Raw genomic sequence first — 24,171 nt, 5'->3', positions numbered from 1 at the left:
TTGAAACATATTAATTGGCATCAGTTGGTTTGTTGTGTCTTTACTGATTTACTAATGATGTTTTTGTTTTCACCTCAGCGTTTCCTTTTTTTGTTTTGTTTACTGCTAAAGATTTTGTGGAATTCTTATCATAAGTGTTGGTGTACATTTTGTTGTCTTTTTGATGTTTTATTCATTTTAGTGAGCAGCGTTCGTGAGAATTATGTGCTCTGCCTGTTCGCCACAGGTGCCACGATTTGTAATCCGGGGATAAGGCCTTGTCAGGAAGCATGATTTATCTGCCTCCTTTAGCCTTTCCTCGGGGGCATATTGTATATTGTATAATATGGCCGAAATAAATACTACGACTACTACTACTACTACTACTACTACTACTACTACTACTACTACTACTACTACTACTACTAAAAAGATAACACCGACAGCGCATACCTTCTATGTTAGCTCTTTTCAGACTGTAATATTAAAATTGCAATACGATAACAGGAGATCGACCCACGCAAGAGGCCGCGTTTCTACCAGAAAGCTTGCCTTCGTGCATAGCGTTCGCCGCCGGCGCTTCCCGGTAAACGTTATACGGTTTCATAAGCTGCAGTTGCCGGGAAGTATGAAAACGATTCAGGGGTCACTGAATGCTATAGCGTTTCACTCTTAAAGGCGAAGCTTAAGCGTCCTCCACATTATTTTTTTTTCTTTTTGACGTCCATGATTATGACTACACTGATTAGCCCACTAACATATATTTGTCAAACCTTGTCTCCAGTACTTCGATATTAAGCCAAATCCTATCTCCGTATCTCTGTTAGCCTGCCCACTACAGTTTTAAAGTGCGTACTATAGGAGCATGACGTTACAGCGTGTCTTTACAGACACTTCCGAGAGAAGCGTCGGCTTTGGTAAAGAACTGTGGTGACCCTGTTCCTTCGGGGGTCACGTGCCGCGTATACCTTGTCCAGCGAATCCTCGGCCGATGCCAGCGCGACGACGGTCTGCCTGCGGGCCTGCTCGCTCCAGGCCTGGTACGCTTTGGCCACCGTCTCGCGCGGGTGGACCACGGCGTGCATCGCGTGCGAGGCGAGGCTGACGCCGTAGTCGCGGGCGTCCGCGTACTTCTGGAGGCCGAACGTGGCCGCGTCCTTGATGATGTCCTGCGGCGAGTTCTGCTTCACGGCCGGGTAGCTCTGCTCGATGCGGTCGAGGCCCTTGCAGGCCAGGCTGTCTACGTAGTTGATGGGGCGGGCGAACTTCTCCAGCAGAGGCAGCGAGTGGCCCACGGCGTACGCGGCCGACTTCTCGGCCGTGCTGAGCGTGTAGCCCAGCAGCCCGCTGCTATCCTTGACGTGGTTGTAGGACTGCTTGGCCGTGTCGAGAGCGGTCGACACGACGGGCAGGCTGGTCACGCGGCTCACGAAGTGGCTGCGGATCATCGGCTGGCTCGTTGTCTCGGGCATGGCTGCAGTCATGGGGAGGGAGTGGGATGGGAGGAGGGGGTATTATTAGTATGGAACAATACATTGGGCGCCGTCTGGACTCTTGCCGCTCTGCACAGGTGATGTTGGGCGCATGAAGACAGGTCTACCGTGGCCAACGTTGCGTAAGATAACTTTGCGGTTTTCTATGTGAGACGTTCGCTTAGACGCATGTTTTTTAGATCTGCAGCTGTGAAGGAGAATGTTCAAAATATCATCTTGTAATATGGGGGTCCCTGCGCTAAGCCACACGGACAACAGAAGTTCAAAATGTTTGTCCGAGAACATTTTGTGCGGATGCATTGCTTCTGTGTACAATGCGCGTACAGTGCCAATACGGCGTACTGAACGAGTATACAGGGTGATCATTTTTACGCCTTATGGATTTTTTTTTAAATAACCTGTTGCAGATAACACAATTCTAGTCCTAGAGCTGGATTGTTCAGAGAGGCGGACACTACTTGCAAGACAAATGTAAACACATATTCAGCTAATTAACAAAAATCACTAATTACATTCTGAATTAATTACTTTACGGCACATATTGCAATTCAAGAATTGTAGCCGCTGAGTGCGCAAGGCACATCCATTTAAAATGAATTTCCAGAATGACGCCAGTCTGGAGATATGCGCCATCAAACTTGACCTAACAGTGCACTGTTGTACCACTTAATTTTTTTTTAATAATACACTCTTCTTTTCCGTTGAGGCACAAAGGCAACTGGAACGCCCATGTATTTCGCTTCACATTTTGGGAAGTAATATTTCGAAACTGGTGTCATCCTGGAATTTTATTTCAAATAGATTCGTCTTGCAAGCTCACTGGCTACAATGCGTAAAATTTAATATGTGCCGTAAAGTGATTAATAAAGAAGTAACTTAGTTATTTTTCGTTAATTAGTTGAACATGTGTTTCGATTTATCGTGCTAGTAATATGTCCGCCTGCTCGAATTATTCAGCTCAAGAACAAGAATTATGCTATCTGCCACAGGTGATTTTGAAAAATTCTGTAAAACTTAAAAATGATTACACTCTGTATTTCATTGTATACTATTACATCGTCACGCGTAACTGCCATCTACCTCTCTCTCTCTCGCTGTCTCTCCACCTTACCACGATGAGAAGTATAGCAGGCTCGAGACATGCTGCTCAGAACATCTCTGCTCCTTTCTTCTTATTAAAACGACTATCTATAACTTTATGCACAGGCCAATGTCAGACACTGAGCGTCGGCTCCAATCAGAATACATTGAGAAAGACGTTCATTAGAGGGTCTAGTCGGTGCTTAGACGCAAGAACAGGTAATGCGGACATACTCACTCATACATACAAGCATGCATGCCCAGAGACGTTGCACGCTGTCAAGGGACACATTCACAACAGTGTTCGTTCTAACAGCTGTCTTCCATTGGCCGGCTGCCTCCACTAATATTATGTCCAACATCCCCATTGGCCTGCGCACATGCGCTTTGCGAACGGTTCTGGCGTAAGAACTTGTTTTTCGAGTACGGGCTGAGCCTCCTGAATAAGAAAGTGGATTAGAATTAACAGAAATAACAGTTTTATCCGCAAGATTACCGCCATCGCTAATGATGTCCACTAGCATGATTTGTCAAAACCCCTTTGTATGAACCGCAGTCCGTATTCACAAAGCAGCCGTAACCTGTTAGAAATGGTTCGTTAGCAGTCTATGGCAGCCGATAACGAACTGTTCTTTGACTCCTATAGGTGCTTCCTCGACTTGAACAAATCATTGTGTTTTCCCTTCTCTCTCCTATGAAAGGCGACTAGCTATGTAAGCGCGCGCAACGCTCATTGGAACATGGGGCATGACATAAAACGCGGTCTCCTTGAGCCAAAACGTGAGTGCATGTGGCACGATATCAGTGCGGACACTGTCGCGCTGATTCTATAGACTCAACAAAGACACACTGTAAAAAGAACTGCTCGCTCAATGATAAAAGCCGGAGCAGTGTAGCTTGGAGGCCTATAGCTAAAAGGCGTTACTCCCATCGGCGCTTCCATCGATAACGCGTATCGCCGCTGGTCTACAGCAACATTTCCCGTAAAGCTGGAATAGCCTTTCAAGAGGCACCTCAGCAAGGCCCACTTGACGAAGCCGGAACGCCGAGACAACGTTTACTCTGCTTTTTTTTTTTTTACTCGTGTATTTCTTACTTTTCTTCCCCTGTTTTTCACTGAAGCCCAAGTCCTGCAACTGTCCTCCAGTTCTCACAGTATCACCACGCTGTTGCTCCGAAAACTGGAAATTTCCTTTTCATTTTCCACTGCGCTGGCCTACAGCTTGACACCTAATGCACAACACAAAAAGATACTTAAGCATTTCATATAGAATTAAAAAAAAAGGAAGCTAGAGAGCTCAGTATCTCCTACATATGACAAAGATAACAAAAAAAAAAGGTTCACTCCCATGGTGCACCCTCAAGTTTCGACGGTGTCCATCACTGCAGCTTTGTTAGCTTCTTGCCGAAAAGTGTAATTTATAGCTTCGTGAGCGGTAATGATACCTCTGTTCTATAGGATCTCCTAACAAGCTCACAGAAACCTTTTTTTATCTTGCTTTAGATACAACGCGCTCTCTCATACCTGGGGCAACCCCTCATCCGTCGTCTACTTCTTCTGGAGTTAATGGAGTTGGCGCTCTAACACTCGAACAGCACGAAAGTGCCGCTACGATGCATTAAACAGTGAAGCTGCGAGTCCCGACAAACCTAACGTGCAAGTTGACCGAGGACTTCTTTCGAACAAAAGTGAAAAAATGGCGAGGTTGAGAGGAGGATGCGGAGAGCTATGTTGGAAGGCTGGCACCTCCGATATGTGAAGAAACGAACAATGAAAGTTTACGTTTGCTCGGAAACCGCTGACGAGCTTGTTTACCTTACACTATTTTTTTTTAATCACTGAGAACACGGCCGCTCGCTCAAGTACTGTTTTCACTATCGTGTACAGCAATGGGGTCTCCTTCTTAAGGGATCGCGGGACGACTTTTTAAAAGCGCTGTCACGTTTGTTTAACGTATACATTGAGGTGTCTCCACTGCGGGACAACGTTTAGATTTCTCCAAATCCGATGTAGCAGCACACTGCAGATTGGTAAACAAGCGGAAGAAGAATGAGATATCTGGAAGCTCCAAACGTAATTTTGTTCTCAACGATGACGCCGGGACGACAATAACCGATAAAAGAACTCCATTGAGCCCTATTCTCGACAAAGTAACAATTTTGTATCGCTTCACAGCAGGAGGTCGCTTGGAGGTGAGGACGTCTGAAAAGAGACTGGTGAAACGTTTAGAAGCGCGTTATTTTTTTCCCGATTGACTTAAGGCGCTAATAAGATGGCCTTTTCCGTTATTTCTATAGTTCAGCCTTTCGGTATTACCAGTATTCGTCTTAACAACATTGTTGAAGGACCCTGGTATTACACAGAATCAGTCAGTCAGCCTAGGTGCACGTTACAGATACACAGGTGGTCAAAATATATCCAGTCTCTCCCACTCCAGCGTGCCTCATAATCAGATCATTGTTTTGACACGTGAAGTACCAGAACTTAAATTTCTTTATTTTTAATTTCCGAAAATCTAGGCACTTTGCTATAGGCGAAAGCCTATCTATAACTGCCTCTGTTGCTTTTAGGGTCATCCATCAAACGCTGTGACAGCTGTCACCGGCTGTGATTGATCACCGCTTTCCTGCGTCCACCACGGACTGTGCACGGACACTAATGAGCCATTGAAAGCTTACGCCTTAAAACATTAAAAACTTGTCCTTCATTGTGCCCGTCGGAGAGTTCATACGAAGCTGTAGCCTCTGTTATGTCGGTTATCCCGGGCACTATGCAATAATGAGAAAACAATGCAATAGTGTAAGAAGCGGGACTAATTCACGCTAAACCAGGGCAACTGAAAACGCACCTGGCGTATTTTTCGCTTGTAGAACGGGTGCTGCTTACGGATAATGAGTTCAAACTGCGCTATTTTCACGCGGTCTCTAGAGAAAACAGCGTTCGCAGTATTGTCCTTCTGTTTTCTGAGCTCCGAGGCGGCTGGTAAGATAGAATAACTTTGCTTTTAATCTCGTTTTATGTATGCGTCTCGAACGTGTTTACGTTGCAATTACCTTGGGGCCCTTACTTTAACAATGTAATAGATAGTGGGTGCATATGGTTTTCTGCAACTTCCCTACTAATATTTGGTAGCGGCACACACTAGTGTTTTTTTTTCTGTATCTGTTCCGACTTCATATATAGCGCTTTCTTTATGAAACAAGAGAGATACGATATGAAGGTAGTAAGATAAGAAGATTAATCAGAGACGTCTCTGGTTGGCAACCCTACTAAGAGGAAAGAGGAGCATGGAATATAAATATGAGAGAGACAATAAATATATCGCTGCCTGTACACCTGCGCACACAAGGAAAAGTCGTGCAGTTGAAGACGATCATATGGCCCGGTCGATCCCCAAAATCGCAACAGCGCATTCCCAGCCTTGTGTGCTGGTGAACGACGAACGGCGAATTTCTAGCATCGAGTGCTCAGAAAAATGGCGGTCGTTGAAAAGTGCTAAAGTGATTTAGAGTGATTGTCTCTGTATATCAAGCTGAGGACAGTCACACAATAAGTGATCGATGGCCTCGGCGCAGCCGCAGAAAGCACACTCAGCAGCTGTCAGACATTCAACTAAGGGCGGAGTACAGGCATTCGTAAACGCAGCCTGCCAGAGCAACATAGGAGAGGTGCCTCGCCTCGAGAGAGTCCGACTATTTATAGGTCGGCGGTGTAGCGAAGGATTCAGTGTGTGCTATCTGGTGCTTGTTGTACTTATAGTCCTCTAAGATTAACGAATGAGCAAGCCAACGCAGTAGCCTAGAAGCGCCCTTCTTTGGAGGAGGAGGAAAGAGAAAAGTAGAAGGCAGAGAGGTTAACCAGAATAACGTCCGGTTGGCTACCCTACACCGGGGGAATGGGAAAGGGGAAACAAAGATAACAGGGAGAGAGAGGAGGGAAGGAAAGAAGGAAACTAGCGGCGAGTTCGCTGACGCGTGTGATCTAATAGAAATTGCATTAATAGTCACAGACGTTCACAGAAGCCCGTCGTCCTCAAGAAGCACAAAAGCGCCTTTACCGCTTTATGGCCCGACGAGCGATGGGGGAGGTGTTCTAGCAGCACCGACACAGGAAGTGCCGATTGTCCAGTTTTTGAAATTTGGACATGGGTAGAGTGACTCTCTTCGTGTGATGTTCGTATGGCCTGATCCGCTCGATCATTGCCACGTATGCCCCAGTGGGCATCAGAGTTGCGGAGTAAAACCTTTCATTCCATTGCCGCGATATTCCCGAGAGTGGCTGAGCTGGTCCATTCCATTTCCCCGATTCCAGTAAATTAAGCAATGCATATGTAACAAAAAAATGCCTGTGTAAAAAAATATTTAGGGCCCAGGAAAGAGCGGAGCGTCACGGCGTTCTGTCCTTTACGTGGGCGCGGCCAGCGGCTACAATGGCCTCCCGTTAGGAGGTCCTGACAGTAGCTCCTCAGGATTATTTTAAATAAAGTTCGTTGTCTGTCTGTCTGTCTGTCTGTCTGTCTGTCTGTCTGTCTGTCTGTCTGTCTGTCTGTCTGTCTGTCTGTCTGTCTGTCTGTCTGTCTGTCTGTCTGTCTGTCTGTCTGTCTGTCTGTCTGTCTGTCTGTCTGTCTGTCTGTCTGTCTGTCTGTCTGTCTGTCTGTCTGTCTGTCTGTCTGTCTGTCTGTCTGTCTGTCTGTCTGTCTGTCTGTCTGTCTGTCTGTCTGTCTGTCTGTCTGTCTGTCTGTCTGTCTGTCTGTCTGTCTGTCTGTCTGTCTGTCTGTCTGTCTGTCTGTCTGTCTGTCTGTCTGTCTGTCTGTCTGTCTGTCTGTCTGTCTGTCTGTCTGTCTGTCTGTCTGTCTGTCTGTCTGTCTGTCTGTCTGTCTGTCTGTCTGTCTGTCTGTCTGTCTGTCTGTCTGTCTGTCTGTCTGTCTGTCTGTCTGTCTGTCTGTCTGTCTGTCTGTCTGTCTGTCTGTCTGTCTGTCTGTCTGTCTGTCTGTCTGTCTGTCTGTCTGTCTGTCTGTCTGTCTGTCTGTCTGTCTGTCTGTCTGTCTGTCTGTCTGTCTGTCTGTCTGTCTGTCTGTCTGTCTGTCTGTCTGTCTGTCTGTCTGTCTGTCTGTCTGTCTGTCTGTCTGTCTGTCTGTCTGTCTGTCTGTCTGTCTGTCTGTCTGTCTGTCTGTCTGTCTGTCTGTCTGTCTGTCTGTCTGTCTGTCTGTCTGTCTGTCTGTCTGTCTGTCTGTCTGTCTGTCTGTCTGTCTGTCTGTCTGTCTGTCTGTCTGTCTGTCTGTCTGTCTGTCTGTCTGTCTGTCTGTCTGTCTGTCTGTCTGTCTGTCTGTCTGTCTGTCTGTCTGTCTGTCTGTCTGTCTGTCTGTCTGTCTGTCTGTCTGTCTGTCTGTCTGTCTGTCTGTCTGTCTGTCTGTCTGTCTGTCTGTCTGTCTGTCTGTCTGTCTGTCTGTCTGTCTGTCTGTCTGTCTGTCTGTCTGTCTGTCTGTCTGTCTGTCTGTCTGTCTGTCTGTCTGTCTGTCTGTCTGTCTGTCTGTCTGTCTGTCTGTCTGTCTGTCTGTCTGTCTGTCTGTCTGTCTGTCTGTCTGTCTGTCTGTCTGTCTGTCTGTCTGTCTGTCTGTCTGTCTGTCTGTCTGTCTGTCTGTCTGTCTGTCTGTCTGTCTGTCTGTCTGTCTGTCTGTCTGTCTGTCTGTCTGTCTGTCTGTCTGTCTGTCTGTCTGTCTGTCTGTCTGTCTGTCTGTCTGTCTGTCTGTCTGTCTGTCTGTCTGTCTGTCTGTCTGTCTGTCTGTCTGTCTGTCTGTCTGTCTGTCTGTCTGTCTGTCTGTCTGTCTGTCTGTCTGTCTGTCTGTCTGTCTGTCTGTCTGTCTGTCTGTCTGTCTGTCTGTCTGTCTGTCTGTCTGTCTGTCTGTCTGTCTGTCTGTCTGTCTGTCTGTCTGTCTGTCTGTCTGTCTGTCTGTCTGTCTGTCTGTCTGTCTGTCTGTCTGTCTGTCTGTCTGTCTGTCTGTCTGTCTGTCTGTCTGTCTGTCTGTCTGTCTGTCTGTCTGTCTGTCTGTCTGTCTGTCTGTCTGTCTGTCTGTCTGTCTTAACAACGTAATATACCCTGTTACGTAATATACTTTAGGTATTACTATAAATTTTACGTACTATCTTTTCACCTCTTATCTCTTGATGGTGTGGCTGCCAGTATCTCTCTAATACCATTAGAGCAAATCAAAGTACGAAGTAACCTTACACCGCGGCCACCGTAGAGGGCGAGCGCAATTATTTGAAGAAAAAGCAAACAAGCAAAATTAAGATTCTGGTCTTCACTATAGGAGAATGCTACTCTCGCAGTAGAGAGAGAGAGGAAAGGCAGGGAGGTTAACCAGAGGTCAGTTTCCGGTTAGCTACCCTGCACTGGGGTGGGGGATATAGGGGTTCTAAGACGACAAAAAGTTAGAGGAGAAAAAGAAAAGAACAAGAAAAAAAGAAGCAGATAGTAAAAAAAGAGGGAAAAAAGAGAACAGGTAACAGAAAAGGCTTTCCAATCACAGGCGTTCAGACAGGCCGGTCGATCTCAAGAAGCGCAGTAGCGCTTGCACGGTCTTCTGATGCGATGTTAAGTCGCGTCGGTATTGTAAAATACTTTCTTCCGACAGAGGCTGGTCGTCCAACTGGTTAAGCACGAGGAAAAGCGATTGTCTCTGCACACTGTGCTGCGGGCACTGGAATAGAACATGACGAATGTCTCCGCGTCGCCGCAATCGCCACATGCTGCGGTGTCGGCCATCCCTATGCGGAACGCTGTTAAGAATGGCCGTACGGGGTGGCAACGTGCCAGCTTTCAGCCCGCTGCACGTGTTCCAAGCCCACCAGACGGGGCGCCCTTCGGAGAACTGCGGACGGCCGGCAGCCACGTGGCGCGTGATCAACTCCGGAAATTGGTACTTGGCCGAGCCACCCGGAACAAAGCAGTTCTACGAAGCCCTCTGACGTCGGCACTGAAAGCTGGGCGGTACCGAGAACTGCGGATGACCGGCAGCCACGTGGCGCGTGGTCAGCTCAGGCATGTGGTACTCCGCCGCGCCACCCGAGATGGAGCACAGTTCTACGAAGCCCTCGGTCGTTGACTCCGGAGCCTTTGTGTGTGTGGGCGTAAACGATACTGCGGAACGGCGCCCCTCTGTCGTCGGCTCCAGATCTTGGAATGTGTGGGCCTTTGTGTGTATGGGCTCGAACTTGTGTGCATTAGGGTGGGTGAGCCATAGTGCGAGGCGGCGGCAAGTTTACAATGATTGGACGAACCTTCCCGACCATTCCTGCTCCGTCCACGCCGAACGATGACGTCGAACTATGACGTCAAGCGGAGAGCTTATAAGCAGCGTTTGCCGGCTGCTAGAGTGTGCTCGTGTCGTGCTCGTTGTCGTGAGCTGAGTGCTCTGTCATACTAGAAATGTACTAGTGAGCTGTGTGCTCGTAAACTGTTTGCTGTATTTTAGTTTTGCGGGCTCCATATGGGAGTCGCGCTAGTCTGCCAATGTATCCTGCTTAAACTGTTAATATGTAAATAAATCCTGTTCACCAAGTTCCTGTCTACGACCTTCATCTCCTTCAAATGGTGGCAGCGGCGAGATAGTCCGACGACTTCTACATCTGGTCGTCAGAGGTAGGATCGCCTGTCAAACCTTACAACGCGTAGGCATTGGTAAACGCAACGCCCAGCCATAGCCTACACAAAAGGGTCGCGTCTCTTCAGGGAAGTCTTGGTGGAATTCGGAAGCTTAAGATTGGATTCAGGGTGTATAAACGGGCGTGCATAAAATGTGGTTCGTTCCACTCTGATGTAGTGCATTGGCGTGCAAGTAGACGGGGCATCCTTGCAGCATCTGTCCTAGACAGCATGATCGATAGGCGGTTGTCTTCTGCATGAGCTGAACGAGACGCTTGATCCGTTCAGTCAAGTGGTGCACGTCTTCCGTGATTTCAAGTACCAACTGTTCATGCGGACCGTGCCGTAAGGCTGACAATAAACACTGTAGTGCCGTCTTCTGGTCAAAGAAAATTGACCATTTTTGTGTTGGTTTGTCATTAATAAAATGTAGTGCGACTCGAAGCGCTGCGAGTTCTGCGGCCGTCGATTTTGTCAAGTCAGATGTTTTCAACTTGATAGTGGTGGCTTTTGCTGGAATGGCGACAGCTGCACTAGAGCTCTTCCGCAGGATGGAGCCGTTGGTGTATATGTGGGTGCAACACCGGTACTTCTCATTTAATAGGAGAAAGGTTAGCTGTTTAAGAGCAGGCGATGAAATATCTGCTTTTTTCCGGACGCCAGGTATTGTCAGGTTGATATTTTGTTGAATGAAGCACCAAGGAGGAGTCGAAGATCTCGCGCCAGGTGTGAAGCAAGATGGTATAGGCTCACGATGTGCGGATACTGTTCGGCAGAACGCGGCACGTGGTCTGTCCGCAGGTAGAGAGGCTAGATGGTTGCAAGGAGTGCGGGCAAGGGGCCTTCATCATCATCATCATCATCATCATCAGCCTAGTTACGCCCACTGCAGGGCAAAGGCATCTCACATACTTCTCCAACTACCCCGGTCATGTACTAATTGTGGCCATGTTGTCCCTGCAAACGTCTTAATGTCATCCGCCCTCCTAACTTTCTGCCGCCCCCTACTACGCTTCCCTTCCCTTGGAATCCAGTCCGTAACCCTTAATGACCATCGGTTATCTTCCCTCCTCATTACATGTCCGGCCCATGCCCATTTCTTTTTCTTGATTTAAACTAAGATGTCATTTACCCGCGTTTGTTCCCTCACCCAATCTGCTCTTTTCTTATCCCTTAATGTTACACCCATCATTCTTCTTTCCATAGCTCGTTGCGTCGTCCTCAATTTAAGTAGAACCCTTTTCGTAAGCCTCCAGGTTTCTGCCCCGTAGGTGGTAAGACACAGCTATTATACACTTTCCTCTTGAGGGATATTGGCAACCTAATGTTCATGATCTGAGAATGCCTGCCAAACGCACCCCAGTCCATTCTTATTCTACTGATTATTTCCGTCTCATGATCCGGATCCGCGGTCACTACCTGCCCTAAGTAGATGTATTCCCTTACCACTCCCAGTGCCTCACTACTGATTGTAAACTGCTGTTATCTTCCGAGACTTTTAAACATTACTTTAGTTTTATGCAGATTAATTTTTAGACCCACCCTTCGGCTTTGCCTGTCCAGGTCAGTGAGCATGGAATGCAATTGGTCCCCTGAGTTACTAAGCAAGGCAATATCATCAGCGAATCGCAAGTTACTGAGGTATTCTCCATTAACTGTTATCTCCAATTCTTCCCAATCCAGGTCTCTGAATACCTCCTGTAAACACGCTGTGAATAGCATTGGAGATATCTTATCTCCCTGCCTGACGCCTTTGTTTATTGCGATTTTGTTGCTTTCTTTATGGAGGACTACGGTGGCTGTGGAGCCGCTATACATATATTTCAGTATGTTTACATACGGCTCGTCTACACCCTGATTCCGTAATGCCTCCATGACTGCTGAGGTTTCGACTGAATCAAACGCTTTCTCGTAATCAATGAAAGCTATATATAAGGGTTGGTTATATTCTGTACGTTTTTCTATCACCTGATCGATAGTGTGAATATGGTCTATTGTTGAGTAGCCTTTACGGAATCCTGCCTGGTCCTTTGCTTGACAGAATTCTAAGGTGTTCCTGATTCTATTTGCGATTACCTTAGTAAATAGTTTGTAGGCAACGGACAGTAAGCTGATCGGTCTATAATTTTTCAAGTCTTTGTCGTCTCCTTTCTTATGGATTAGGATTATGTTAGCGTTCTTCCATGATTCCGGTAAGCTCGAGGTCATGAGGCATTGCGTGTACAGGGTGGTCGGTTTCTCTAGAACAATCCGTCCTCCATCCTTGAACAAATCTGCTGTTACCTGATCCTCCCCAGCTGCCTTCCCCCTTTGCATAGCGTAAGGTGCCTTACGTTCACTCTTAGTGCTTCAACTGTGATTTGGGTCTTGATGAGACGGTCTTTGGCAATTGCAATAGCTGCCGCCATTGAGGCACTTCGAGGAAGACCTAGACAAATCCTAAGCGCCTCAGTCTGAACGCTTTGAATAGTACGTAGGCTTGTTTTACTTGCGTTAGTCAATGCTGGCAAGCTGTACCGCAAACAGCCGAGAAAAAGTACCCTACGCAGTTGCAACATAGCGCTTGTGGACATTCCCCAGGTCTTTCTAGCGCAGAACTTAAGAAGGTGACAGGTGCTTGTCAACCGCTTCTTCATGTTCAATATATGGGGGTTCCATGCGATGTCTCTGTCAATTATGACACCCAAGAATTTGTAAGACCGCACAAATGGTATCACCTGCCCATTGATTATTACACTGTAGTACGTCATGGGCTTACGTGTAAATGGTGCACATTTATCCGATGAAATCTCCGGGCCTTGATTGCGAAGGCGAAGTATAGTCTGAGTGGCAGCTTTTTGGAGTCTTGTGCGCAGCTGTAAACGTGCCACTCCGGACGCCCAAACGCATATGTCGTCCGCGTACATTGATAATTTAACTGTGTTTGGAATGTGATCAAGGAGACCAGTCAGAGCGAGGTTAAACAACGTGGGGTTCAGCAAGCCGCCCTGGGGAACGCCACAGTAGATGTAATGTATAAGAGTGTGGCTGTCCTCGGTGCTCGCAAATAAAGATCGCATAAAGTGATAGCTAGATATCCATCTGAACATGCGACCACCGAGGTATACCTCTTCGAGAGCGGCAAGGATGGCTTCATGTGTAACGTTATCGTACGCCCCTTTAACGTCGAGGAACAAAGAAGCGCAGAAATGTTTACATCCTTTTTGGTGCTGAACGTAGGTAACTAGGTCAATGACTTTTTCAATGAGCGACCACGTCGGAAGCCTGCCATAGCATCTGGATAGACGTTGTGGTATTCGAAGTGCCACTCCAGGCGTCCGAGGATCATCCTCGCTATCAGTTTGCCCACACAGCTCGCCAATGCAATCGGGCGATACGATGAAAGCTCCATCGGAGACTTGCCATGCTTCAGTAGCGGAACTACGCGACTAGTCTTCCAGCTTGGAGGAAGTGTGCCAGTTAGCCAGAATTCATTATACATTTCAAGCAGAACATTCCTCGCACGCTCTCCCAGATGGCAAAGAGCTCTGTAAGAAATTCCGTCAGGTCCTAGGGAAGGCGTACGTCTGCACAAAGCTAGCGCCGCCTTGAGTTCATGGATGGAAAGTGGTAGATTCATAAGGGGGTCACGTGGTGGCGGGAAGCTGATGGAATGTGATAAGTTGTTTGAAGCTGTGGGTTGCTCGGATAATCTGGCACAGAAGTCTCCTACGGCATCAATATCTGGTCGCTGCTGGAAGAGGGCCAAAGCCTTGAATGGAGATCACTGTACGGGTGGTGCCCTAAGCCCTCGCACCGTCCTCCATAAGTGCGATAGTGGCTTACGAGAGTCTAGCGATTCACAGAAAGCAGTCCAGCGTTGTGACTCCAGTTTATCTAACCGGCGCTGGATCTTCTTTTGTGGGCGTCTAGCAGCCTGTAGATCGTCCATTGACTTCGTGCGTCGGTATCTAGGTTCGGAACGTCGCCAGATTGCTCGAAGTCGCTCTAATCTTATATAAAATTCAGTGAATTTCGAAGAGCCCATTAGATTACGCGTATTGTCTTTGGCTATGCTATTGATTGTCTCTTCCAAATTATGTAGTAAATTACCCTGACAGAGATCTTTCGTGACAGACTTTAATTTGGACCAGTCCACTCTTTGCATTGTATCATTTGAGTTGGAAGAGGAAAGTTCTCTGATCTTGGCATACGTGGGAATATAGTCACTCCCATGCATTTGAATGTCCGTCAACCATACAGCACGCCTGACGAGACTTCGTAACACGAAGGCCAAGTCAAGACAGCTGCTGTATGTGGAGCCGCGTAGAAATGTACGACTGCTGTCATTCAAAAACCATAGTTCGCTGTAGCAGGCGAAAGATGACAAGCCTCTGCCTTTCGCGTTGATTTTCGTACTTCCCCAGAGTGTATGATGAGCGTTGAAGTCCCCGATGATAATCCATGGAGTACGATATGTTGACAGGATGTCTCGTAATCTTTGGTAATCAAATCTTCTTGATGGCGATAAGTATGTAGGTACCCACAACAGTAACGATAAGTCTTCTCTTCTTTACTGTTAATCATACGTATTGGTTATCGTCATGAGGTAGTACAAGGTGAAGAATGTAAGTGAGGTCACGGTGAATAAACAACATAACCTTGCTGTTTTCACCAATAGCTGGCGACATAAATGATTCGTAACCGGGTGGCCTGATTGAGTTCGATAAGTTCGGCTCGCAGGTGATGATGGGAAACTTGTTGGCGTACAGGAATCGTCGGAAATCGGCGATGCGCGATTGGAGTCCCCGGGCATTCCACTGGAAAATTGCTGCATTTCGGACCTTCTCACGTAAAGATAGTTGCTCAGGCATGGTTTGTTCAAGGGCTGCCAGCACCGGACTTAGAGTGTCCAGTACTTGCAGTGCACTTCTGGATGACGTTGTGTGCATGTTCAGAAAAATGCGAATGGCATTCATTAATAGCGATACCACTAGCTGATCTGCATGTCGTACATCATCCAACATCGCAGCTTGCTCTACTACATGCGGCACCTGCTCTTGCTCTTCTGTAGGCCGTCTACTTGGAAGCGATGGCCATTCATTGGAAGAGAGACGTTTCGGAATTTTTTGCCGTTCAGCGTCAGCGTTTGCAGTGCTGGGAACTGCAGGTGACGTCGTCGCTGGAATAGGTAACGCATTTTTCGAAGAAGTCGCACTCCTACGTGAGGACCGTCTACGGCGACGTCGTCTATGTTTGCAGTGTTTGAGCGGCATCTTTGTGAGTTCAATTGTCCCTAACCATTTGTTTTACCACAGAAACTTCCTTCCTAATCTTCTGGCAGTCTTTGGAAGAAACACTGTGAGCGCCTTGACACGGAGAGCACTTCAAAACAGTCGCACTACAGTTTTGTTCTGGGTGGGGCTCGGTGCATCGGGGACACATGGCTGATCCTCTGGCAGTTATAAAATTGCATCGGTTTTGGAGCAAACAGTCAAACTAGCTGGCGGAAGCGGCCAACCTTCACGTAGGAGGGAAGGCAGTCACCCTTAAATGTTAATTTTACACAACATGGTCTTACCAAGACGGCCGGCGTCCACAACAACATTGTTTTTATTCGCTTGTTTTATGAACACTCGAAGGTCTGCATCGGGGATTTCAATTTCAATGTCATAAATGACTCCTGCAATGCTGGTACCATCCGCTGGGACAATGGATCGAACCCTTGTGTTGCCTAGCTGCGTTACACGCTGCAAAGGGCTCAGCGCAGTCGGGGTCATCATGTCTATTGCCAAGATGATGTTTTTCCGTGCGTTTAGCCTCACGTCCTTGTTCTCGTTTGGAACAGTGTTGTTCTCAAGAAACAATGACAGCGCTTGCCTGTTGAGGACGCGCAGAGTGTCAGTCGAGTCCTGGGGCACAAACAGGATGGTGTGAGGCCATCGTTGAGGCGCATTTTTTACGATGAATGAACTTGACACCGAGGACACGTTGACGATCCTTCGCTTGTATTTGCGGTGCAAGACAGCTTCAAAACCCTCTTGCGATGACTCGTCAGCTGATGCAGAGTAAAGTTCAGTGTCCTCGCTGTCGCCAGATGTATTTACTGGCTTCCTCGAGGCGATTCCTGCTGGTGAACCGCAGCCGGACGGGGTCTCGGGACGGTGCATGTCCATCACACCCCACATCAACAGACAACAACAGTGAAAGATCCAGAAAAGCAGAGAGACGGGCAGGTTGTGTTCCACAGAAGAAGCACTTTGTCGTCTTTCTCTCGTGGTAAATTTGTTGTGTTTTGTTTTACATTATTATTAACGGGCATCACATTCCAGCTCATCCCTCTGACAGCCTGTTACCTCGCCTTCTAGATAGTCGGCACTGTGTGAAAAAAATATGGCGCGCGTTCTAAATCACCACATAGACTCTCGCAGGGTGCAACCTTTTGAGATGTCGCCATCTTTGGCACGCTCCCTTTGTCGTAGGTCGAGCATGCTTCTGCTAAATAAGTAATTCTTGACAACTGAATGCCTTGCGTAAATGATAATGAATTAGTTAAGTAAAGATAAGGAGTTACCCAACTAAACTTCTTTACTAAAAGTGAAGGAGTTATCACTAACTTAAAGTAGCCGCCTTTAAATGCATGTCAACCTAAACGGTAGATATTGAATTCATCAATAAATCGAGAAATGTCATGAATTGACTAAATATAACTTCATCTAATCGGCAATTTGCCGACTTTCTTGCTAGCCTCCCTTAAAATCAACATTTAGCGCTCCGAGATTATGTGCCAGTTCTATTCCAATTCCATCTACCAGATTGGTGCTATCATTTCATTCCCATTCTGTTCCAAGTGACTGATAATGTGGAATCATTACGGAATCATTCCAACTCCGGAGTTGCCGCTCAACAACTCTGGTCGGCCTGGCAACCACTGAAAGATGAATTCGAGGCCTCTTTGTTTCAGGTGATAATAGAGCCTAATTATTTCTGCTATCAACTATTCGCGGAACTAACTGTACACACAAAAAACGTACCGAACTCAAGAGCACATTTTAGCGCTATTCCATCAAGGGGCTGGTATCACGGCAGAAACCACTCATATGGACCTCCTTTAGACGTTCAAAACATTTTAAGGAAATATACGCCGAGTCTGTCACGGCACTTTTGATCAAACAAAATTCCAAATTAATAATAATAATTAAAAATAATCATAATAATAAGAATAACTTTTGACAATTACTTTTGAGCGCTGTATTTAGGGTCGGCCAGCAACATCATAGCTGAGATAGTAAAGTGCATATTGCTCAATTTTCCCTCCGTCTTTTTATCCAGGACACACTGCAGTGAGAAGGTTTCGGTGCACGTACGCGACGTTCCATCACTATGCAAACGTCTAAAGCAATGCACTTACTGCAGAGATCGTAGCTTGATCCAACAAACAGAAGCAGGTCCCAGACGCGGAGACGCGGGAACAACTTGTGCGCCCTTATCGGACCGGCGCGAGACTTGTATAAATCCAAGCTCTAAGCGCCGCCCACGCCGGGAGGCACGATATGCTCTCTCTGCGAGTACCGGGATGATGAACACAGGGAAAGGGGGCGGCACTGGGTTTGCACTGGGTCTGCTATCGGAGAACTCCGGCGTCGCGTCTCCACCGAGAGTGCCCTAGCGACGGCTCGAAGCAGCGCAAGTCTGCTCTCGGTTTGCTGCGTCTTGTATGTACGCGGTGCCTCACTAATACAGAGCAGCGTTCTCAAAACAACGTTTGAAGTCCATTGCGCAAACGCCTGCGTGATTAGGGACGGATTGTAAGTATTCGCATCCGCGTCCTCTGCTGGCGAGCAAGCGCTGCGAAACAAGCGTCGTGAGGCCACGTTATGGACAATTCGCTTAATTGAGGTTATAATTTTTTTTTAAGTCACTTCTCCACATGTGGAAACGAGTAATGCTACTTGCTTCGTTCATGCATTATGTAAAGCGCAGGGCTGCCGTCTAAACATTCCACTAATTTCTGCATCGCGCAAGCAATAGTACAAGCAACGTACTCCGCCCACCGCGATACTTCAGCAGTGCTGCACAGTATTAAAAAAACAGACGGCATCTTTCTTTTTAATTTATGTTTCTCTTCGCTCCCTTCGTTTTTTGCTTTTTCGTCTGGCATGGAGTGCGAGAGAGATAGCGATAAGTTGCCTCGCAGGCGAACGAGACGATAAAGCCGTCCGGCCATCGCTCTTATCTCGGTCTAGGAATAACTTTTGGAATGTTTTGAGGCTTCGTGTCATCCTGTGCCTCCACGTCGTCCTTGGCGCAAGGCTAAAGAAAGGAGGCGACGGCGAACGTGCGCGATGGTCTCGTGCATCCCACTCTACGTGCACAACTCACGATGCCGCTGACATGGCCTCGGTGCTCGTTATCTATCGCGGCTTTAAGCGCGCACTGACACATTAATTGTCACGATGCCTTCGTCGTGATGCCTTCGCTTAGGTGCCGATATTGAAGCGACCGCGGTAAAATGGAAACGCCGCACCTGGCTTATATAGAAAACACTGGTCATGGTTCTATTTCGCGCTATTCGCACCGTTACAGCGTTCCTGACCGTTGCTACGCATGGGAGCTATACCGTATAACACCGTACCCGTACCAATAGTATACCGCTATGACAACTAGCGTAGATACTGCTACGACAGCTACGACAACTAGGGGGTGGGGTCGCATAGAACAACAGGCGATCTTATACACCTCTGGCAGGCGGAGGCCTCGGCGAGCCTCCAACTCACAAGTCAATCTGAGTTCCAATTTGCTGTCTTGTTGCCCCTTTGGTGTCCTGCAGTCGCGGCCAATGTATACTAAATATAGACACGTTCTTTACGCATGGTACTTGCGCAAATTCTCACTTCCCTCGCAACCTGGCAGGGGAGGCTTATAATCTAAGATGCTCTCCTGAAGCCTCCGTTTGCCGGTATCATTTTTATTGTCGCGTGGTCAATGATATCACAGGATTCAAATCACACTGCCAACATAAATTCCTTCCTGCAGAAAGTGGTATAAAGAGTTTGTAAACAGGGATACTGTGCCTCAGAAAGGCTGGCCAACGTTTCGATAGGAGGACCTATCTTCGTCAAAGGCGTGCAGAAAGAAGCGCGAAAGAAAGAAGAGGCGCGCGCAGAGAGGACTTCGAAATTGCACGGCAACGCCCCAACCATCTGCCGTCCATTGTCTCTTGTCCTGTTTTACCTAATGTCCGTTATCCGAAGACCATGCGCAACGTCCGAAGTGTTCTGCTGAATGCACTGCAATGGTTGTGGAGCATCTGTCTTGAGCGTGTTTCCTGTTCTTCTCCTTCCCCTCCACCCACGCATACTGCATACTCCCTTAGGACAGCTATGAGCCATTTCTTATAGATAACGGATTTTCCTAGTCGATTCTGCAATATCTCTGTAAAATGTGTCTCTATGCCACACGGAACGTAAGTGTGCTCGACGGAAAACCGGCCGCCAAAACGATGGTGTCGCCCCGCGAGAAGAACTATGAAACCGAAAGCTCGCCCATCCACCAAGGGCGAAACGCCAAAATTTTCTTTAACTGTGAAGCCTTCCTGAAGAGAAGCCCATATCGGTTTCCTCTGTAGTTTCGTGCTAATCGTAGACGGATCACAGCAATTAGATCCATGAGCCGACCTCTACCTGGAGGATTTCCAGTGAACTCAAACTCTGGTACGGAAACAACCAAAGTCACAGGATATGCGCAGCCCCCGGTCAGTAAAAAAGGCCACAGACAGCGCATTTTTTATGGATAGCAACACACACACATTGATATGCCTTCATAGGAGATACGGCTGAACATAATAGGACAATGTAATGAGCCTTACCAACGCAAAGTGAAAATTCTTTTACGGTATACAGGATGAGCTAATCGAATACATAAACCAAGATTATACCCGCGCATAGATGGTGAGGCGACGGCGCAACTGATGCCAAAACGCACTTGTAGCACTTTGATTTCGATAAATACTGTGCAAATCTAATCAGGGATTGCAATACTAGTGTTTCTGTGCTGCGTAAGAAAACGGGTGATGTATTTTTTGATCGTGCCTTCGTTTGATCTTAATCGACGGCTGTGAAGCGCATGTCTTTTTCGAGTTTTCTCGAATTGCTCACTTTATGGACGGTCATGCCCGCCATTATTTATGTATGCACTTTCCGACATGTATGTTGCCAAGCGGACAAACAGGAGATTACCGGCGGTAAAACAATTCGTCAATTCCTCACAAAACTCGGCAAAGCCATCGCTATTCTGTTTTTCGCTGATAAATAAGCTCACCGCCGTATATGTTTTATCGTTATCTCTCGGTTCATGTGCACTCGCGGCCGAATATCATGCGCGAAGCTACAGAATGTCGTGAGATACGGCATAACTCTGCATGACCGTTGTATAGTGGGGCTCAATGTTAAACGGAACGCATGAGTATAGAGAAAATGCGCGAAAGTTTTCTCGGGAAAGTGTGCAATCGTACGGCTTTACTGCGTACGAATAGGGTTTTATGATTGGTGACTCTTGGGCACCCTCTGCAGTGACGTGCAATGACTTAAATTCAGGAGTGCTGCTCCTTGAGCAAGTTGGTAATTAATAAATTAATACACTGTGCGGAAATGTGCTAAAAGAAAAGAACTGAGTGAGGCACAAGGAGCGCTCCCGCATGTGTCTTTGTGTCTAACTCAATCCTTGTCTACTAACGCCACCCCGCACAACTTAACTTCAGTCGGCAGCTGCAGCTAGCGCGCCAGAAAGACTGTGCAAATCTAATCAGTGATTGAAACACTAGTGCCTCTGTGCTATGTAAGAAAACAAGTGAGTGAGTGAGTGAGTGAGTGAGTGAGTGAGTGAGTGAGTGAGTGAGTGAGTGAGTGAGTGAGTGAGTGAGTGAGTGAGTGAGTGAGTGAGTGAGTGAGTGAGTGAGTGAGTGAGTGAGTGAGTGAAAAACTTTACTGAGCTCTAGATTCGCTGGTCTTCTGCGGTCTTCAGATGGCTTCGTCCATTTTCTTGCACAACGGTCGGTTGCCCTTAATCCAGGGCTCCGCTGGATGCTGCTGCCAGTTGTGCTCGCCGAATCAGACCTTCTTGGTCGACCCGGCGATCGCTGGAGAGCACTCCCTCCCATTGCTCCGCACTCGGGTTTGGTATAACGGGTACCACATCTATCTTCTGGCATGCCCACGTTATGTGATACAGCGTGGGTGTTTCGTGGCACCAGGGGCATTTGTCATTGTATTGTGTGGGATACATTTTGCTGAGTACGTTTAGGTTCGGGCGTTTGTAGCTGCATCCACGCGACAGAGTCCTCTCTGCTAAGGGAGTTGTGCGGTGGTGGATACCGCTTTCTGCAGCCCTTGTAGTAATTTAGTATCGCCGAATAGTCTTGGGGTACAGGTTCGGTCCCCTCGAGGTCGCTTACGTTGGATGCTCGGTAATAAGTGTACCCTCGAGCTATCCTGTCCGCCTCTTGGTTCCCTGCCACTCCCGTGTGTCCCGGCGTCCACACTATCGTATGCCTAATTGGTTATTCTTTTGGTTGTTGTGTTATTTGGTCAGCGGAGCGGAGTATGCGGAGCGCTCCGTGCCCTATTCTGCCGCGTAAGTAGTTGCGGCACGCCGTTTGTGAGTCTGTAGGGATTGTTATTGTCCGTTTAGACCGATATCCCTCCGCTGCCGCTAGAGCGACGGCCGCTTCTTCAGCCTCGACTATCGCACAGTCTTGTAGTGATGCACTGGTGATCTCGCGTAGGTTCGAATCAATCACCGTTGCTACCGCGTTGCTGTAGCTCTGCCCCGCTGCTCTGGCGTATGTGGCTGCGTCCACGTATAGCGTCGTTTCTTGGGGTGTTCAGCCCTCGCCTCTCTGCGTGCTTTGTGTAGGTTGGGACCCATGTTCCTGGGTATGGGTGCTACTCTTAGTGTGTTGCGATACTCGTCCGCAATTGTTTCGGTCCTCTGTATCTCTTGAAGTTGATCGGCGTAGCCTAGTTTCGTCAGGAACTCCCTGCCAGATGGGGTCTGCTGTAGTCTGCGCAGTTGGGAGACTAGTTGCGCCTCTATCAATTCCTCGAAGGTGTTGTGTAGTCCTAAGGCTAGGAGCTTTTCGGTTGAGGTGTTGTGGGGAAGGTGGAGTGCGAATTTGTAGGCTTTGCGTAGAATCGCGTCCGCCTATTGTACCTCACCCTTGATGGGATTGTAGTAGGGGAAGCTGTATGCCACTCGGCTGACCACCAGTCTTCTGACCAGCTTGAGTGTGTCCTCCTCTCGCATGCCGTAGCGTCTGTGTGAGATGCGCGTGATCATGCGGGCCACTTGTAGGGTGGATGCCTTGAGTAGGGCGAGGGTGTGGGTGCAGCGTTGGTTTGACTGTATCCACATCCCCAGGATTCTGATGAGCGTCTTTTCCGGTATCGGCTTCCCCTCGAGGTAGACGTTGAGCTTTAACTCGTCGCTGGTGCGGTTTTGCTTTCCTCTCCAAACTCTCAGGAGCTCGGACTTCCCAGTGGAGCACGCTAGCCCTCTTGCTCTGACGTAGTCCTCTACACAGGTGGCTGCCTCTTGTAACTTCTCTTCTTTCTCTCTGAGCGAGCCTGTGTTACCCAGATGGTGATGTCGTCGACATACGCGGCATGGTGTAAGCCATCGATTTCTTTTAACTGTTTTGCCAAGCCAATCATGGCTATATTGAAAAAAGTGGGCGAGATGACCGACCCTTGAGGCGTCCCTTTGTTTGGAATAAGGAACTTCTCTGATCGGAGCTCTCCCAGGCCAATCGGTGCCGTTCTGTTTGAAAGGAAGGCTTTGACGCAGCCGTAGACTCTCCTCCCGCAGTTCAGGTCGTTCATGCCCGTGAGGATAGCCTCGTGGCCTACATTGTCAAAAGCCCCCTTGATATCCAATGCCATTATTATATTTTCCCCGCTACTGGGGACGTTCCCGAGTACTTCTTTGATTTGAAGCAGTACGTCTTGGGTCGATAATTTTGCTCTGAAGCCGAACATGCTGTGGGGATACAGTTCGTTGTCCTCCATGGGTGAAATATTTTGTATCGCGCCTTCGTTTGATCTAAATCAATGACACTGAAGCGCATGTCTGTGGCGCCCCGGAAAAGTGATCTGCACATAGTACAGAGAGAGAGAGAGAGAGAGGAAAGGTAGGGAGGTTAACCAAACGCACGTCCGGTTTGCTACCCTACAATGGGGGAAGCAGATATAGTGATTAAAGGAGAGAGAGAGCACAGTTTTGCGCACATTTGAAGGTACGTACCGGGTCTACAAACGGTCGCCAAGACCCGTCGGCTTAAGATTCGGGTCTGGGTCACGTCCGGGTCACCAATTTCTTCGAGGCGGCGCGAAAATTTAGCCACCGTAGCCACGATTTATTTAGGCCTGCCAGCCATGGGGCCACGTGATCTCGATAACGGCCGCTCAGGTCAAGCGCCAGCGTGTTTTTTCGCGATACATGCATATGAGCTGTTCTCTTGTTCGCCGGCTCTGGAGGCGATAGTCGCGCCGCTACAAGGTACTGCAGTAACGATTTCGTGGCTTTCTGTGCCATCGATGCATGCAGTCATGGTTCAGGGATCTTCATTTCTGAAAATGGTCGCAGCCGGTTCATGCTGCCCGGCGAGGTTCACGCTCGACATCATACCGGAGACAGAGATATAAGATCTGTTCAGTCGTTTCTGTGGTTTCACAAGAACCGCACATCGGCGTATACCCAATTCCGATACGGAACGCGTAGGCCTTCGTAAGTGCCACCCCCGGCCAGAGGCTGCACAACACTGTCCCTTCAGGGCGACAAGCTTTTGAAGGCACTTCTAGCTTTAGGAATGGATCAAGTGTATGAAGATGACACTTCGGGTGGTTGGGAGAAGACCACTGTTTATGGGTCATAGCTTTTGCCATGAAAGGAAGCTTCCTTGCAGCGTCGGTTCTGGAAAAGGGCACCGAAACTGGTCGG

General features: G+C 48.0%; 1 protein-coding gene across 1 annotated transcript in view; it reads right to left on the bottom strand.

Moving 5' to 3' along the window:
• LOC126541864 (uncharacterized) overlaps window positions 1–17,781 on the bottom strand; it is a 40,408-nt gene extending 22,627 nt beyond the window's left edge. Inside the window, exons 1-2 of the mRNA XM_050188805.2 lie at window positions 17,588–17,781; window positions 948–1,453 (exon numbers count right to left, since the gene is read on the bottom strand). Of these exons, the coding sequence (XP_050044762.1) occupies window positions 948–1,451 (504 nt within the window). The 5' untranslated portion in view covers window positions 1,452–1,453; window positions 17,588–17,781. The remainder of the gene's footprint in view (window positions 1–947; window positions 1,454–17,587) is intronic.
• Window positions 17,782–24,171: the final 6,390 nt, after the last annotated feature.

This window comes from Dermacentor andersoni, chromosome 2 (genome assembly GCF_023375885.2).
Source record: "Dermacentor andersoni chromosome 2, qqDerAnde1_hic_scaffold, whole genome shotgun sequence".
NCBI classification, from domain to species: Eukaryota; Metazoa; Arthropoda; class Arachnida; order Ixodida; family Ixodidae; genus Dermacentor; species Dermacentor andersoni.
This window is presented reverse-complemented; position numbering and strand designations above follow the sequence as displayed.